General features: G+C 41.3%; 1 protein-coding gene across 2 annotated transcripts in view; it reads left to right on the top strand.

Annotated features, from left to right (window-relative positions):
* The first annotated feature begins 759 nt into the window (after positions 1-759).
* The window catches only part of stxbp1a (syntaxin binding protein 1a), a 37,233-nt gene continuing 19,329 nt past the window's right edge, over positions 760-18,663 (top strand). For both annotated transcript variants that reach the window (XM_058415465.1, XM_058415464.1), the window contains exon 1: positions 760-918. In XM_058415465.1, coding sequence (XP_058271448.1) covers positions 882-918 — 37 coding nt within the window. In that variant the 5' untranslated portion in view covers positions 760-881. The remainder of the gene's footprint in view (positions 919-18,663) is intronic.

Below are 18,663 nucleotides of genomic sequence, written 5' to 3'. Positions count from 1 at the left end.
ATCAAGTTGCTGAGAAAATCCATTTGGAAAACTGACTCCTGGTCCAGAATGCTTGTTTGTGCTGGGATGGTCTTTTTGTCAGTCATTTTAAAGACACTCTATTCCATAAACACCAGTGATCCGAGGTGGAAATGGGCTCAAGGAGTAAAAAAATAATTGTCAAATCAGTTACACACCTAATCTTGGTATGGAAAAAAAAATACCTAATGTGCATTTAAGCAGTCTGTTTAGAGCCATGCTGTTGTGCTTAGTCAAATGGTCTCTCCCGAAATGGGCAAATGCCACGCCTTACCAAGCACCCATGCCTTGCACGTAGCCCCATCTAAGCAAAAATAAAAAAATAAATAAACAAGTCATGCTGTCACTGTGCTAATCAGACCAGAGGATGTCAAGAAAAAAATAATCTATGCAAGTCTGTGAAACCTCTCCATTTCCTGACCCAATGTCTAAGGCCTGTAACTCGTCTCTGATCTGCTGAGCATCCTGAATCTAAATCATTTAAATAATTTGAATAAACCACAACAGGTGATCTGCAAAAAAAAGTGCTGGAGTGCTGAAATAGTTTGTTGAGCCTGCATTGAAAATTGTGGTGTGCCACGTGACAGCCCTTAGTTTCTTTGTCCTGGTGGTAGTAAGTTGCACACATGTTCACCACATTGGCCTTCCATACCGTAGACAGCATCCTGTAGGGGAGGGGCGGCTGTGCAGTGACGTTTCCATCCGAGTCTCTGCAGTGAGCCGCTCTCTGAGGACCCTATCCACACACACACACACACACACACTCAGTCTCACACACAAACACAGGAGCGCAGTAGAGAGCAGGAGGAGAAGGGAGGAGAGGCAGAGAGCGGAATATAGCCTTAGCGTTCAGTAAGAGCATCATGGCACCCATTGGATTAAAGGCGGTGGTCGGCGAAAGTAAGTGGATTTGCATTCATTTCCTTCTATATCTCTTTATAAATATATAAATATTTTAAACATCAATAAATATATAAATATTTGGAAATGAAATGCGTTGCGGATGTGCGCGTCCTCCGCGGTCCTTCATGCGCATTTTGGTGGCCGCTTCCATGGATGCTGTTAAATAGTAATGTGGTTTGGAGCAGGGAAGCTGAGATATTTTGAGTTATTGCGAACAGGATGCATCAATCAATCTTTTTTAATCCTTAAAAAAATTAAAAAACAAAACAAAAACAGCAACCTGTCTACACAGAGAATACGAGAAACGCCCGTATTTCTGATAGACCTGAACGCACTAATGATGCGGCGTTTCCTTATAGCACTGTAAAAGATATATATGACCTTTACAAACCAAAAATCCTAGCGCCAATAGCACTGATCATCTCGTGCTGTTGATGTAGGGATGCAAAGTGATTAACATTATTCACATTTCAGCCTCACCCCTGGAATAAAGGACAGGGATATAGATAAGGGTTGGTCATCACCCCCATCACTATCATGTCCCATGGTGGCATGAATCCTCTGCATTGAACACATCACATGTCGTAAAAAAAAATTGCACAATTTTAATTGAGATCCCCCTTTTTTTATTTCCTCCATCCCCCCGGATGCTTGTGATAAATGGCGGTGGTGGATGGGAGAGCAATGCACAAAATGCGCATCTCTCTGATGCCTGCCTCTTTCCGCTCCCCTTATTTATCTACTCATGCATCATGCAGTGACTAATGTGCGAGGAATAATGCCACACACCGTCGATGTGGCCATTTCCACAAATGATCAAGCTTCCACTTTCAGCAAGCATCCTTAGAGAAATGAGAAATGATATCTTTAACCCCTCCCTTACGGACCCTAGGCCTCGGAATTGCAGTCAGCAACCTTTATAAATATTCTATACAATGTACAGTACTGAGAGGTCACATCAGATCATTGTCACCGATCACAGACATCTTCACTCTCAGATCTAATTCACCTTGGCTTGGCGTCTTGGCATGCTTTCACCCATCCATGTATTATTCTAATATTTCTTGCGCGTGACATTTTCAGCTGTAAATGATGTACTAACCCTGAAGCCCTTTATTATTCTGAAAGCATTCCCTAGGCTGTACACATTTATTTATATTATTATATTTAGTTACAATGCTTATAACGAGTTATAATCACCAGGCATCACGGATTTTGGAGTCTGCTTTGTGTTATACTGTGAATCGGTTTGTTTGAATCGTTGCTGTTTTCCGCAGTGAGCACCTCCACGCCTTTATTAAGTCTGTGCTTTGGATTAATGTGGTGTTTAATGTTCATTCTGGGTGATGATGGCGGTGCATATCCCCCCCCCTTTCTTCTCGTCCAATTTATTGCACGTCGCCTGGCTCGGAAACGGATCATTTCCGAAAACGCATCGGTTCTTTTTTTGGAGTGAATCGATTCTCATGCACGAGCGGAATCGGAGGGGGTTTCCACCTAAGAACAAATCAAGTAGTCTTGCTAAAGCTAAAGCTTTACACCATCTGTGTGTGTCAGTGTGTGTTTAATGTGCACCAGGGTGCTGTAATGCTCAGTGACCGTGGAGTGGGACCATCCATGCATTTTCTGTACAGCTTATCTGACCCAGGGTCCCAGAGAACCTGGAGCTTATCTCAGGGGACTCGGGGCACGAGGAGGGGTGTCAACCCATCACAGGGCATAATGCGGACAATTTAGAGATGGTAATCAGCATACATGTCTTTGGACTGGGGGAGGAAACCGGAGTACATGGAAGAAACACCTGAAGCATGAACTCAGGAACTGACCCCAGAGGTGCCAGACTAACCTTAATGTTATGGACACCAATATATAGTTTACTTAAATGAAATACCAAAATAGTTTTGAAGAATTTTTAATTTTATAGTTTTATGGGATAAAGATTAACATTGAACTGTGTTTGCCCATTTAAATGTGACCCTAGAAAGTATACACTATATTGCCAAAAGTATTCGCTCACCCATCCAAATAATCAGAATCAGGTGTTCCAATCACTTCCATGGCCACAGGTGTATAAAATCAAGCACCTAGGCATGCAGGCTGTTTTTACAAACATTTGTGAAAGAATGGGTCGCTCTCAGGAGCTCAGCGAATTCCAGCGTGGAACTGTGATAGGATGCCACCTGTGCAACAAATCCAGTCGTGGAATTTCCTCGCTCCTAAATATACCACAGTCAACTGTCAGCTGTATTATAAGAACGTGGAAGTGTTTGGGAACGACAGCAACTCAGCCACGAAGTGGTAGGCCACGTAAACTGACGGAGCGGGGTCAGCGGATGCTGAGGCGCATAGTGCGAAGAGGTCGCCAACTTTCTGCAGAGTCAATCGCTACAGACCTCCAAACTTCATGTGGCCTTCAGATTAGAACAGTGCGCAGAGAGCTTCATGGAATGGGTTTCCATGGCCGAGCAGCTGCATCCAAGCCATACATCACCAAGTGCAATGCAAAGCATCGGATGCAGTGGTGTAAAGCACGCCACCACTGGACTCTAGAGCAGTGGAGACGCGTTCTCTGGAATGAGGAATCGCGCTTCTCCATCTGGCAATCTGATGGATGAGTCTGGGTTTGGCGGTTGCCAGGAGAACGGTACTTGTCTGACTGCATTGTGCCAAGTGTAAAGTTTGGTGGAGGGGGGATTATGGTTTGGGGTTGTTTTTCAGGAGCTGGGCTTGGCCCCTTAGTTCCAGTGAAAGGAACTCTGAATGCTTCAGCATACCAAGACATTTTGGACAATTCCATGCTCCCAACTTTGTGGGAACAGTTTGGAGCTGGCCCCTTCCTCTTCCAACATGACTGTGCACCAGTGCACAAAGCATGGTCCATAAAGACATGGATGACAGAGTCTGGTGTGGATGAACTTGACTGGCCTGCACAGAGTCCTGACCTCAACCCGATAGAACACCTTTGGGATGAATTAGAGCAGAGACTGAGAGCCAGACCTTCTCGTCCAACATCAGTGTGAGACCTCACAATTGCGCTTCTGGAAGAATGGTCAAAAATTCCCATAAACACACTCCTAAACCTTGTGGACAGCCTTCCCAGAAGAGTTGAAGCTGTTATAGCTGCAAAGGGTGGACCGACGTCATATTGAACCCTATGGATTAGGAATGGGATGTCACTTAAGTTCATATGCGAGTCAAGGCAGGTGAGCGAATACTTTTGGCAATATAGTGTATATCCAGCCCACTGGAGCTGGTCTTGATCTTCAGTAGTAGCTCACTATTTAGAGTAGCTTACAAAGACGGCTGGTCAGAACGTTTTTGGCTAATCATCTTCCAGCTCACTGTAACCTTTTCTGATAAACCCTTAACGGAGAAATAAATGATTGGAATTCACAGTTATGTGAGGAGAGTTTTACTAACTTGGGGCTGTTCAGTATCAGAATGTCTTGCTATCTCTGATCGACTGTTTGAGAATGCGATTCCATGTTTTTTACACACCACCAGGGCTTGGAAGAATATGTAATGTCTTATCAAGTAGTGAAATATTTAACTAACCCCTACCTATTAGCTATAAACTTACCATTCAGACATATCAGTCAGTCAGGTTTGGTTAATTGTTAATTGGATTTGTTACTTTACTGATTCAGACCTATCTTGACATTTTAAGACGGCAAAATATTATTCTTATTAATATTATGGACCCCCTGGCTATGACTCACGGACCCCAAGGTCCCTGAATGACACTTTGAGAACCATGTGTGTAAGCTATGGACATTATACCCTGTGCTTATCAAAGAGATCATTTTTGAAGGGTTAATATTGCAGATGTAATAAACGTACACCAGCATGACTGTTCAGGACGTGGTGATTTTTTAAGTATTCTTCGTAGTATGGCTGTGTTCTTCAGGTTAGTGGTGCTTTGATTGGGAGAATCTGTTGTTGTGGGTTTGAAAATTATTTTTATTGTGAAATGTGGATCTAAGATACTATCTCTAAGCATCTCACCAACTACAGTTGCCTGATTAAGGGGGGTAAAGTTGAGAACAGAAGATCTGAGGGTGCCATTACTTTTGTCTTGGAGAAATTTTAGGTAATTATCTTAAAATGTTCATTCTTGAGTTGTGGCTTTTGTCTGAGATGAAATTTGCAAAATACGCTGTATGAAAGTGTGGCTGTATAATCAGCTATGAGGGAACAGAATGAATCTTTGTGACATTTTAAACAGGCATGGTACTCCAGGGCTAATTTGCGGTGAAATGTTGGACACTTCATGGGGCAGGACTACCAGGCGCTGACGCTGTTCAAAATGGCAGATGACACTTCTGGTGGACAAGACATCTTACAAATGTCTTTTAAATTAGCCCACATTGTGTGATTTATTTGTCAACACTAAAAAATAATCACTGTATTCTGCTAGCGGCATCACGTTATGTATATATTTGACATCATACTTTATTCATGGAGGGATTTGAAGGAGGAAGACGTTTCAGATTGCGTCTCATGAGATGAGGAGTAGCTTTCATCCAAGAACTTTGCTAGAGCTTCGTAGGCTGGCTAAGAAAACATCCAAAGTGGTAGCTAATGTAAGCTAATAATATATGGTGAGCTAGTTTGCTAATTAAGGGCATTAATACAGAGTAATCAAGTTGTTGTCCAGTGCTTTATTTTTCCTTTATATATCTATGCTTGTGATGTGAATCCATGGTGTGTTGATGGCGTTGATCCGGTCTTTGTTTTGCTATTTGTATCCAAAAATTGATCATTGGTCAGTGATTTCAGGTTCCTATCAGCACATCAGCAAACCGCTTTCACACTATATATTTAAAAGACAGTTTGTTCACATTGAACGTAATTTCCTAGAGCGGTATTGCAGTTTAATAATGAACAAATGAGCTAAGATACAGAAACTTTCACTCCCAAACGTCAAAGTAGTATGTAACATAGCCTGTAGATTTTGGTACATGATAACTTTAGAACCATTTTAGTTCCTGAGTACTACTGGATTGATTTGCAGTCACTGATTGGTCAAAGATATGATTTACAGAAGGACAGAAGGCATTTGTTTTACCTATTCAGTGTGTTTTATATAAAATCCCTAGAGAGAAACTACCTGAGAGGACCATTTCAACACCTTTATGGTCAGTCAAAACAGTAAAGAACAACAACTTTAATTCTTTACCCTCATCAGGTTTGCTTTCCTAACAGACTTTTGCTGGAAAGTGACGTAGCTGTTGTATAGTTTGTCACTTCCAGTTATTTTACATTTAGTACTGCAAGCACTGGGAAACAAAGTCATCCAGGAACTGTGCTTTTCCTTGTTCAGGATAGTTCTTGTACCGTTTGGTCCCTCAAAAAGTTCCAGTACGTTGCAGGTGTCATTTTAGAATAGTGATGCTCCTTTAATGTGCCCTTGATTCTGTAATAGATCGAGACTATGTTGTGTTATCATTGAAAGTGTTGCGTTCAGCACAGCGCTAGGGCAATAATTAATCTCCCTGCAGGATCTCTGAGGAATACATTACCCAGAATTCATTGTGTGCAAACAGATTGCCTTTCTACGAAATCAGCCTAAGCAGAGAGCCCACAGGAGAGATACATCAGACAAGCTGATAACCGATAAGAGACATGGTTGTGTCCAAGACTTTCAGGCTTTGGGTTATTAATAGATATGTCGAATTCTCTAATCTGATTGGACAGAGGTGAATTCTTCTATCCCAGCAGCTCTAGTTTTTGCAAGGTTTATATACATTTCTAATATGCTACCTATTTCTAGTATGTTTCTATAGCAAAAGCTTACACAGGGACATGTATGGTGGGCGTACTACATGATTAAGACTTAATAATAAAGACATGAAATAAGACGGATTTAAAATACCAAAGAACAGCATCTAATTGCCTCAGATGTTTAATGCAACTATTAATGGATAAAAGGTATGCGACATTCTCATTTGCAGGGGATCACGTCCTGTTTTGGATTATTTTCCTGTAACTGCACGGTTTTATTCCTTACTTACTCCGTGGCTCATTGCTGGAGATTTACAAAATGCAATACTGGCTTTGTAAAATGGATAATGCACCAGATAGCATGCAGGAAAAAGCACTATATGTAAACATTACTGAGAGTCCTGATAGCAGGCACTGAAAGCATATGGGCTTCATACATATTCCATGAGGAGTGGGCTTGGATCGAAGGATAGAAACAGCCTGGACTAGAATATCACATTATTTCCCATACACAATGTAGGTCAGATTATTAACTGTATGCATTTACTGGTTTGCTATAATTTTTGCATGACTATGATTTCTGGAAATATATTATTCAGCAAGAGGGAAGCTCAGTTGTCCTTTGTTATGCACAGAGTTTGTATTTTCTTTGCATGCTTCGGGTTTCCTACAGTACTGCGGGGTTTCTCTCTCAGTTTAAAGACATTATAGGCTGATTGGCATCTCTAAAATTGTCTGTATATTGTGAATGGGAGTGTGAGTGTGTATATTGTGTGCCCTGTGATTGGTTGGCACCCCATCCAGTGTATCTCTTGCCATGTGCCCTGAATCCACTGGAATAGACTCCGGGTTGGATGGATGTATGGATGTATGGATGGAAATCTCCCCAAATTAAATGGTTACCTGTTACGTCAGTTTAAATTTGAAGATATACCTATATTCAGAACAGCCCATCATGGCCTGAAACAGCTGCTGGATCCAGGACAGACTTTAGTTCCTAGTCTGTAATTCAATGAGTAGAGGTTAGGCTTTGGTGTTCTCACCACCATGGCCTGGGTTCGATTCACAGCCAAGGAAGCGGCCACAGACACTGGGGTCGCATAACAGACAATACAGTGTACTCAGAGTGCTGGTAAACTGTGGAGAGATTGCATCAGGAAGGACATCTGGCATAAAACTTGTGCCAAATTAAATACGTGGATCCATCATCTGTCATGGTGACCCCTAACGGGAGCAGCCAAAAGAAGCAAAAGTGTTTTGGCAGACTAGGAAATACTGTGGTACTGTGGTTTGGCATGTTGACCAGAACTAATTGGTCAAACACAAACAAAAAATTTTGTTTGTCTATGATTACTAAAGCTTGTTTTATATGTGATGCCACATAGCTGGCAAAGCTAAACTTTCCAGACATCACTGTAGTGGTTGTTGTACTATTTTGGAGAAAAAAAGGTTCAAAATCTGGAATCTGTGTGGACATTAAGTATGATAAAAACACAATAAGGTTGAATCATACAACAAACATCATGGAATTTAAGATGTTTGTGATATTCCTTGAGCTTATGTTCTGTTATGTTATGTTCCTGAATTCTAATTCAGGAGAAATCTTTACTTGTCATGTAAACACATCTTAATGTAGAGGAAGTGAATACATGATGTCAGAGCCACAGTGTTTTCAAGTATCTGCTTCTACTCAGGTAATGACTCAGCATGAATCTACAGAAACCTAGCTCACTGATTGTGTGTGTGTGTGTGAGAGAGAGTGTGTGTGTGTGTGAGTGTTCTGTCCTTGGACTCTATAGGGCTAATTCGAGCATCCTCTGTTATATCCCTTCTCAAGGGCAGTGTTGCACAACCATAACAGGACAGTATCTCACACCAGAGCACACACTACAGTGGTGCAGTAGATACACCTTAAACCAATTACCTAGAATATAACCTTCATATACATCACAGCAGGTCATCTGCAGGACTTACTGTCCGCCTGCTATGCAGTGATACAGGATCTATAAATATACAAGCAGCTGTCGGAGCTGAATTTCCAAGCAGTTGCTTTCGTATTGAAACGTGCGATTTTATTTATTTATTTATTTATTTATTTTTTCAGTTTAATACAAAATTAATGTCACAAATATGGATCTAGAAATAGCAACAGAAGTTATGGGATGTCTGATGTGATGAATGCAGCAGCTTGAAATCACCTTGGAGAGCTGAACAGTGGGTGTACAGCACATATTTTCTGGAAATTTCTCTTCTCTTCTTTTGTCATCATGATTGCGAAAGTTTGTGGAATACAACCAGCACAACAAGTTCTGCAAGATGAAGAGAGAATTATATAATTTACCAAGTTATAATGATTTTATAAAGAAGTTTTTATATTTAAATCTGTCCGGGAGCCGATCAAAACTTGTTTGCATCAGTGGAAAGCCAAGCGAAGCCAACCAAAGTGAATTTTATGATTTTTATTCCAGTCAGCGAAAGCTGTTTCAAAAGAGTCAACCCACAATACCAAAATTGCCTTCGGCATGTGTTCAAAAGCTACGTGTATTTTTGTTGACAGATTGGTGATGTGGGTGGTCTGTTCTATTTTTAGCCCAAGCTTGGTGGCACGACTTCCTGTGAGGACCCTTGACATGGAATGCTTGGCTTGGGTCAGATCTTTGTAAGCAGCTATACAGTGCTTCTTATTGGTAATATTGGTGTTATTTGTGGCTGGCTGGAACAGATTACCTGCATTTACATTATTTGTTATGGGAAAATTCGTTTCTCAATACAAATTTTCGCCTTAGGAACTCGCCTCCAGAACGAACTACATTCATATGCTGAGGTTCCACTATAGTTCTCTAGCTGCCATTACAGTGTCTCCTCTAATCAGCCTACAGGATATTGCTTTTCTTAAAGCAATGCCAAGAATTTGGTTGTTTTTAAGCATTGATTTTTTATTTCAGGCGATGTTTAATATCTGGTTGAGTGTCACTGATATGAGCACTAAGAGACTAAATAAGGCAAGTAGCAGCAGGCGGACATCTTTAATTCCAGTGCAAGGTGACATCTGCATAGAAAATCATAGCCTGGTGTGTTTGATGGACATAAAATTATCGGACGGTGCTGAGGTAACAAATAAACACCACCATGGCCGATCCAGGAGGAAATAAAATCACAGAGTAGCATAGGTAAAATAGGAAAATACCCCAGAGCCTCATGTAAAGTTAATCCTGTTCGAATAGGGCTTACATACTTTATGAACAGAAAGCTCACACATGTCTACACTCCTGTATTAAATTCTTCTGGTGTATTAGATTTTCTCGTCTTGCAGAGACGCTAACATCTAGACTATAGTTTAGCTGTAAGAGTTAACATATTCGACCTCGAGGAACAGCAATGCTGACATCTTGCAGCTACTAAAAGCAAAGTTTCCCAGAACACACCATGGCCTACAAACACAAAACACACAAACTCTATCATGTTCAGGACTTTTAATCACACACACCTGCCAGATCTTTGGATTTAGATGATGATCGATTTAGATTTGTCTATCTCTGTCTCTGCAAAAATAAACTCTCTCTGCAATTCATCCGTTTTCCGCCTACATTACCTGACAAATATGGGAAACAGGAAACCTGAGTATTTGAAACTTTCTTGGCTACGCAGCAGTCAGAGCAAACATGAATAAAAATATCACTGAAGGGAAAAAGGACGTGGGATGTGGAAGACGTGCATTTGCTGCTGGACTGTGATTTCACCAACCAAGAGACACACAATGCAATAATAATTTGTCCTGTTTTTCATTTATGCAGTTAGTGTGGCATTGGTTAACATGTACCTTAATGGATTCTCTGGGGTGAAATTCTGTTGTGTCTCTTTGCCTGAGGATTTTTATATGCTTTATATTTGCCATCACTGCTTCTGGGAATTGATTGAGATTCGAACTGCCTGTGGCACGTCAATGTTTCTTCCCCCAGTCTAATGTGTGAATGAGTGTGTGTGTTTTTTTTCCCCGCCTTGTGCCCCAAGTCCCTTGAGATAGGCTCCAGGTTCCACATGAGGCAGTGTAGATTAAGCGCTACAGATAGATGGATATGTTTTCTTTCTATTGTATATTTATGGTATATGGTATTTTATCATTCCAGTTTTAAGTGCTTTGTATGTTGTATTTATAAAGTAACCTTTCCTTTTTCCTTTCTTTTCCTTTCCTTTCCTTTCCACTTAACCATACTCTTTCCTTTCCTTTCCTTTCCTTTCCTTTCCTTTCCTTTCCTTTCCTTTCCCCTCCCTTCGCTTCCCTTCCCTTCCCTTTCCACTTAACCTTACTCTTTCCTTTCCTTTCCTTTCCTTTCCTTTCCTTTCCTTTCCTTTCCTTTCCTTGCCTTTCCACTTAACATTACTCTTTCCTTTCCTTTCCTTGCCTTTCCACTTAACATTACTCTTTCCTTTCCTTTCCTTTCCTTTCCTTTCCTTTCCTTTCCTTTCCTTTCCTTTCCACTTAACCATACTCTTTCCTTTCCTTTCCTTTCCTTTCCTTTCCTTTCCTTTCCTTCCCTTCCCTTCCCTTCCCTTCACTTCCCTTCCCTTCCCTTCCCTTCCCTTCCCTTCCCTTCCCTTCCCTTCCCTTCCCTGCCCTGCCCTGCCCTGCCCTGCCCTGCCCTTCCCTTCCCTTCCCTGCCCTGCCCTGCCCTGTCCTTTTTTCTTACAGTGTTCCTTTCCCTAACATTTACTCTCATTTCCCCCTCCCTTCCCCTTCATGGGGTTTGTTATATGACGTTGGGCACTGTTGAATTTCATAAGAAAACAAAAAAGCCTTACTTAAGAGACTTCTTCTCCTATTCTGTGATTAGTTGTGATTAGTAGTGATAAGAGTTGTGTATCATCTCGTCTAATCAAATTGACAACACCAGTCACAAATTACCACAAGTGACTCTTCAGCTCTACAGCATAAATAGCTGGCTGTCTTTTTAAGACGACAGACATGAAATCCTCCGAGACGGCGTGAAAGTGGGTCGTGAAATCAGATTCAAGTGCCCCGAGGGAGCATGAGTGAGTGTGTAGGGGGTTAAATCTTCAGTCCTGTGTGTGATAGTGGAATATGAAGAGGAGAGATCAGTGTCATACTGTCGTACTGCAGTTATTACACCCAGCAAATCGAACAACAGAGCAAAACAGCGATGGATGCAGATTATTATGCGGGGATATCAATCCGAGTCATATGTGCTGTATTTCATTACAATGTGCAGGTTTATTTGGCGTATATAATGTGACAGGTGTGTGTGTGTGTGATAGAGAAAGAGTAGGTGGTGGTGAGAGAAGAAGCGAGACAGCTGGACGGTGTGATAACATCTGCACCTCTCTCTTAATGCTAGGAAAGCTGTGGTTACTAGAGAAAGTGAGTCAGGTTGCAGCTGGGCGTGTTGCGTGAACGCTCGTATAGCAGCTGATTAAAATGTGCAGACAGCATTACATAATGACGCAGTGGTTCACTCGGAGAGCTGCTCCGTCTCGAGCGTGAGCTACTTCCTGTCCACTGAGAGCTCAGAGCTTTGTGTTTGCTCAGGTCTCTCCTCTGCACACCCACGGCTGTTTAGACTGTGAGGCTTTGCATTGTACTGCTGCTCCGAAGAGGAAGAACCCCTACAGAGGAAGACTGGCCCCTACATCTGTTCATTCAGTCCGTGAACGTGCTGACCCCTGCTGATGTCCATTTTCTCTCTCTCTCTCTCTCTCTCTCTCTCTCTCTCTCTCACTTTCTCTCTCTATCCCTGTGTCTTGCTCTCTCCATCTCTCTCTCTCTCCATCTCTCTCTCTCTCTCTCTCTCTCTCTCTCTATCGCTTTCTCTCTCTATCCCTGTGTCTTGCTCTCTCTCTCTCTCTCTCTCTCTCTCTCTCTCACTTTCTCTCTCTATCCCTGTGTCTTGCTCTCTCCATCTCTCTCTCTCTCCATCTCTCTCTCTCTCTCTCTCTCTCTCTATCGCTTTCTCTCTCTACCCCTGTGTCTTGCTCTCTCTCTCTCTCTCTCTCTCTCTCTCTCTCTCTCTGTCACACCCTCTCTTTGCTTACTCACTCACTCTCACTCTATCTGTTTCATCCTTTCTCTCTCTCTCTCTATCCCTCTCTCTCTCTCTCTCTCTCTCTCTCTCACACCCTCTCTTTGCTTACTCACTCACTCTCACTCTCTCTGTTTCATCCTTTCTCTCTCTCTCTATCCCTGTCTCTCTATCCCTCTCTCTCTCTCTCTCTCTCTCTGTCACACCCTCTCTTTGCTTGCTCACTCACTCTCACTCTCTCTGTCTCATCCTTTCTCTCTCTCATACACTCTCTTTGCTTGCTCACTCTCACTCTCTCTCTCTCTCTCTCTCTCACTCTCTCTCTCTCTCTCACTCTGTTTCTCTCCCTCCCTTTCTGTCTCACATTCTCTCTCTTTCTCTCTCTCTTTCTCTCTCTCTCTCTCTCTCTCTGTCTCTCTCTCTTTCTCTCCCTCCTCCCTCTCTGTCTCATGTTCTCGTTCTCTTTTGCTCTCTCTTTCGCTCTCTCTCTCTCTGTTTGACTCCAGGGCAACCTCTCTCTTTTCCTTTGCTTGCACATCTATTAAGAGTTCAGAGGAAAAACAAAGGACATTGAAGTCTGCGTTCACACCAAGCATTTAAAACAACAACAACAAAAAAAACCATGTAATCCCATAGGAAATGACTACAAGGAGGGAGGAATGTGGGCTGCGGATAATAGAGATTTTGTAACCGACTCATAAACAAGAGAGAGAGAGAGAGAGAGAGAGAGAGGTAGTGGGTGGATCTGTTTTATTTGCACAGTAATTTGAAGTTAAACTCAGACACATTGCCAAATTAGAAGTATTTCCTTTATAGTGCTAAAGCTGAGAAGTGAACTGAACTGAACTACAGGGAAAAAAATCTCGCTAGTAGCTGTTTGTGTCTCACATGCATGTCTGCAATTCCCGCCCTTTGTGGGTGGAGCTTGCATGTCTTCCCTGTGCTTTGGGGGTTTCCTCCAGATACGCTGGTTTCCTCCAACAAGTGTTGTAGACTGATTGTGTGAGTGTGTGTGATTGTGGCCTGTAATGGTTTGGACCCTGTCCAGGGTGTCCCCCACGTTGTGCCCCAGGGTGCCATTTTTTTTTACATTTTTGTCTCCTTGCCATGGTCACATGTTAGGGAGAGACGTAAGAAAAAGTTATGACAAATATTTTGTTGCTAATATTCCAGTCTAGTGATAAGAATCACTTTGTCTATTTTAGGAACATCACTGATATCTGATAACTTTGATTAACTGTGACTGTCTGTCAGTTAAGCGGCTCAGATTCTCTTGATCTTTAGCCTCCAAAGTTACAGCTACGACAACCAACCTTCACACCAGATCTTTATTTCATCTTTATTTCTGACAACGATCAATAAAATCTAGCCTATAGTTGATTCTAGCTAGGTCTCGGAAACATCTTCTGCTGTAATCTCTGTCTTACTGATTAGAAATAAATCTAAACGTACACTGATCAGGCATAACATTATGACCGGTCACAGGTGACGTGAATAACACTGATTATCTCCTCATCATGGCACCTGTTAGTGGGTGGGATATACTGTGCAGCAAGTGAACATTTTGTCCTCAAAGTTGATGTGTTAGAAGCAGGAAAAATGGGCAAGTGTAAGGATTTGAGTGAGTTTGACGAAGGCCCAAATAGTGATGGCTAGACCACTGGATCAGAGCATCTCCAAAACTGCAGCTCTTGTGGCGTGTTCCCGGTCTGCAGTGGTCAGTATCTATCAAACGTAGTCCAAATTAGGAACAGTGGTGAACCGGTAACAGGTTCATGGGTGGCCAAGTCTCATTGAAGCACATGGAGAGTTAAGGCTGGCCCGTGTGATCCGATCCAACAGACGAGCTACTGTTGCTCAAAGTTAACGCTGGTTCTGATAGAAAGGTGTCAGAATACACAGTGTATGACGGGTCAGGGCTGTTTTGGCAGCAAAAGGGGAACCAACACAATATTAGGCAGGTGGTCATGCCTAGTCGGTATATATCTGTGAGGCTGCTTTGTGACAAATAAATGCTGAATTGAAAAATGATTTGTTCTGAGAATGCGTATATTTATGCGTCTTGATTAAAAATTATATCATGAAACACCACAATGAAACAAAATATCGTTTGGCTTAAACACTGAAAGGCAGAGGAACCTGGAGCTGATGTCTGAGGCTGTAATTCAGACACACAGGATGACGAATAGATGAGAACAAACAAAGCATCGCATCGTGATGCTTCCTTTTTTTTTTTGTAATACGCAGCTGACACGGTAATATGAGAACACGCCTTTTTACCACACAATACAGGAGCCTTTTCAAACATGTTTATACAGGAAGGCCTTTCACTTCGACAGGAGATCACGGGGCGTGACGTTTTGAATAATAGGATGTGTAGATTGATCACTAGCTCATTATTTCATTGGCAGGAAAAATAGCCTCCTGTCACACAAACCAGTGGAATAAACCTGGCTGCGACATCAACATCAACAGCTATAATCCATGTGCAGCCAGCTGGAGGGCTTAACTCCGTCTGTGTCAAAGAGCCTGAGATTATTTATCGTAACACTGCAGCTGGATGGTCAGTGCAGTAATCAGGCTAATTGTGGTTTTAAAGACGACTCGGTTAAATCCCGGACTCACAGGATTACGAGCGAATATAAGAGCAAATCGTACAAAGAGACAGCGAGATTAGACAGAAGATCAGCTACAGAAATAAGCATCCCCTCTATTTAAACTAGATTAACTTTCCTTGTCCTCTGACCTTGTCCTGTGACACTATCTCAGGCTGATGATGAAGATAGCACGCCTTTCTGTGTTTATATAACGCTGCCTTTTAATGTCCTTGAGCTTTCAGATCTCAGCTTTTCCTCTTCCAGGCTGCAGCGTCGCCAGACACCGACATCGAGCGTGATGCCTGAAGCGATGGCACTGAATGATTTGCCGTTTTTAGCAACACGGGGCTAGCGTGGCTTTCCGTTTCATTTCTAAATGCCAGGCATGAAATATTCATTATATTTCAATACTGGCCAAAATACAGTGATTGAGTTATCTAGCATGTAAGAAGATTACTGAGAAGCTTGTACTGAATATTAATTAGGAATAAATCAACGAATTCGATTCAGATTATTCGTTTTATAATGGATATTGTCAAAAACAGCTTTCGAGAAAAATATCAATTCAGGATATACATTTTAATTCATTTCTAATGAGCAAGCCAGAGGTGATGGTAGCAAGAAAACCTTCAATGATAATGAGGAGGAAAGCTTGAGAGGAACCAGATTCACAAGGGATAGTTTACGCATTCTCTTCTGTTACTACAGGAAATTCATTCTAGTTTTAACATGAAGTCAGTTTTGTTGAAGGTATCAGCTCTTCACTCATGGAGTTCAAGCCATCTTCATCCACAGCTATCCCGTGTATCTCCAGGCCGGTCATGTGGGCCATCCTCCACAGCAGTGATTTGATTTATATGTTACAGTGGAATTTAATTCGTTCTGGAGTTCTTCAGATGAAAATTTGTATTGCAAAATGAATTTTCCTATAAGAAATAATGTAAATGTAGATAATCTGTTCCAGCCACCCAAAAATATTACCAATACGAAGCGTATGTACACCGTATGGCTGCTTACAAAGAAATGACCCAAGCCAAGCATTCCATGTCAAGGCTCCTCACAGGAAGTCGTGCCACCAAGCTTGCGCTAAAAACAGAACAGACCGCCCACATCACCAATCTGTCAACAAAAAAAACGCACAAAATAATCACGTAGCTTTAGAACGCATGCGGAAGGCAACAAAAAATATTATAAAATACAAATGCTCAAATTTGTAGGTTGCATGAGCACTCACTCCCCTGGGGCTTGGTAGAAACATCATTGGCTGCAACAGCAGCTGGAAATTTTCTACCATATGTCTTCATCAGCTTTACACATCTGGATCCTCATACAGCATATAACTAAGCTGGATTTAATTATTCAAGAACGTTCAGATTTGTCATATCTCCCTTTAATCTCCCATTCATCATTAAGAGCCTTATAATAGTAAAGTCATTATCATGGTTATTTTCATGTCTTATATACAGGGTTATGATCATAAAGTCATAATCCTGTTCACATATCGTGCTAATGTTGTTTAAACAATGGCAATGCTAATACTTAGGCTTCTAACACAGTACTGATTGCTAGAACACCAACCAGAAGGCACCAGGATGGATCAGACAGGTCTAGAGAGCAGATGGGGTCAGGAGCAGAGGTATCTCAGGAGCTTAACAGAAACAGATAGAGAGAGAGAGAGAGAAAGAGAGAGAGAGAGATGGAGGACAGAAAAAGAACGAAAGAGATTGAGAGAGAGACAGAGAGAGCAAGAGAGGGCAAGAAAGAGACAGAGAAAGAGCAAGAGACAGAGTGAAAGAGAGCAAGAGAGTGAGAGAGAGACAGAGAAAGAGCGAGAGAGAGAAGAGTGAGAGAAAGAGTCAGAAAGTGAGAGCAAGAAAGAGAAAGAGCAAAAGAGATCGTGACAGATCGTGAGATAGAGAGAGCAGGAGGGAGACAGAGTGAGAGAGAGACAGAGAAAGCGAGAGGGAGACAGCAAGAGAGAGACAGAGAAAGCGAGACGGAGATAGAGTGAGAGAGAGACAGAGAAAGAGTGAGAGAGATAGAGTAAGAGAGACAAAGTGAGAGAGAGACAGAGAAAGAGCAAGAGAGTGCGAGAGAGAGACAGAGAAAGAACGAAAGAGAGACAAAGCGAGAGTGAGAGAGCGCACGAGAGACACAGAGAGAGAGAGAGAGAGACGAGAGAGAGAGAGAGAGAGAGAGAGAGAGAGAAAGCAAGATAGAGACAGAGCGATTATCCAATAAATGATGTCTAACTCTTGGAATAAAGCATGCACCAATAACCTCATATAAATATACATTTATGCTCTTTTCAAGAACAGACTTTTCTATTATTTATACATTTGAGCAGTTGAGTGTTAAGGGCGTTGCTAGCAAACAGCTTGAGCAGCAGATCAACAGAGCTAATGTAGGCCGTGTGGAAATATTTGACAGCAAATAATTTTTGATCGCTGTTCACACTAATGACGAGATGAGAGATGTTGCTGCTTCACAGCTCCAGCCTCCCTGTTTTCCTCCCAAACTCCGGTTCAGCCTGTGTACTTTCTCCATGTATGTGCAAATGCTTCCTCCAGGTTTTCCAGAGTGTGCTTTCTCCTCTAGAGGTTTGGTACATCAAAATACTGCTAGATACACAGGATTGCTATGGATTGGACCACCTAGAAACCATGAGGATGGCTTTGGGCTATGAATAATATAAACAGATTTATACTCAAGTCATCATCAGTGAACAGCTGTTATCTTCAAGATAGACTTCAGGTTAAAATGAATGAATTTCATGGTTACACAATTACACTTATTGTACATAGTTAGAGAAGGAAATGATTTATAATCACATCTGGTGAATTTATCCCTTTGCGTCTGATTCCTCTCAAGGTTTCTTCCTCAAATTGTCTCATGGGGCCTCACCACCGTCTCATTAGAGCTACATTTAAATTATAGCATTTATATTCTGAAATTTTATAATAAATAATAATAATATATATAAAAGCTGTTTCTTGACAGCACAATATTCCGAAAAACTAATTAAACTTATGAAAAGTAATTAATTAACTAATATTAATGAACGTCTTTGAAAAAATAGGAAATAAAATTGACAAATTAAAATAAAGGAATTTATTGCACAGTATATGATGTTCATTTTGACCCTTTATTTATTTATTTATTTTTAATTTCTAATATATAAAATATAACATTTGTAATTGGACTTTTGGTGCGTTGTTTCAATTAAATTCTTTCTTTCTTTTCTTTTTTTTTTTTTTTTTTTTTACCAAAAATGTTCCTGTGGATGACATGAGCTGATCATTTTAAATTACATGCAAATAAATGATTAGGTATTAAAATCAGTCATCAATCAATCATATAAAAAAAAATATATATATATATATATA

The sequence above is a fragment of the Hemibagrus wyckioides genome, linkage group LG18 (assembly GCF_019097595.1).
Source record: "Hemibagrus wyckioides isolate EC202008001 linkage group LG18, SWU_Hwy_1.0, whole genome shotgun sequence".
Taxonomy (NCBI): Eukaryota; Metazoa; Chordata; class Actinopteri; order Siluriformes; family Bagridae; genus Hemibagrus; species Hemibagrus wyckioides.
The sequence above is the reverse complement of the archived record's forward strand: the minus strand, read 5'-3'. Positions and strand labels throughout refer to the sequence as shown.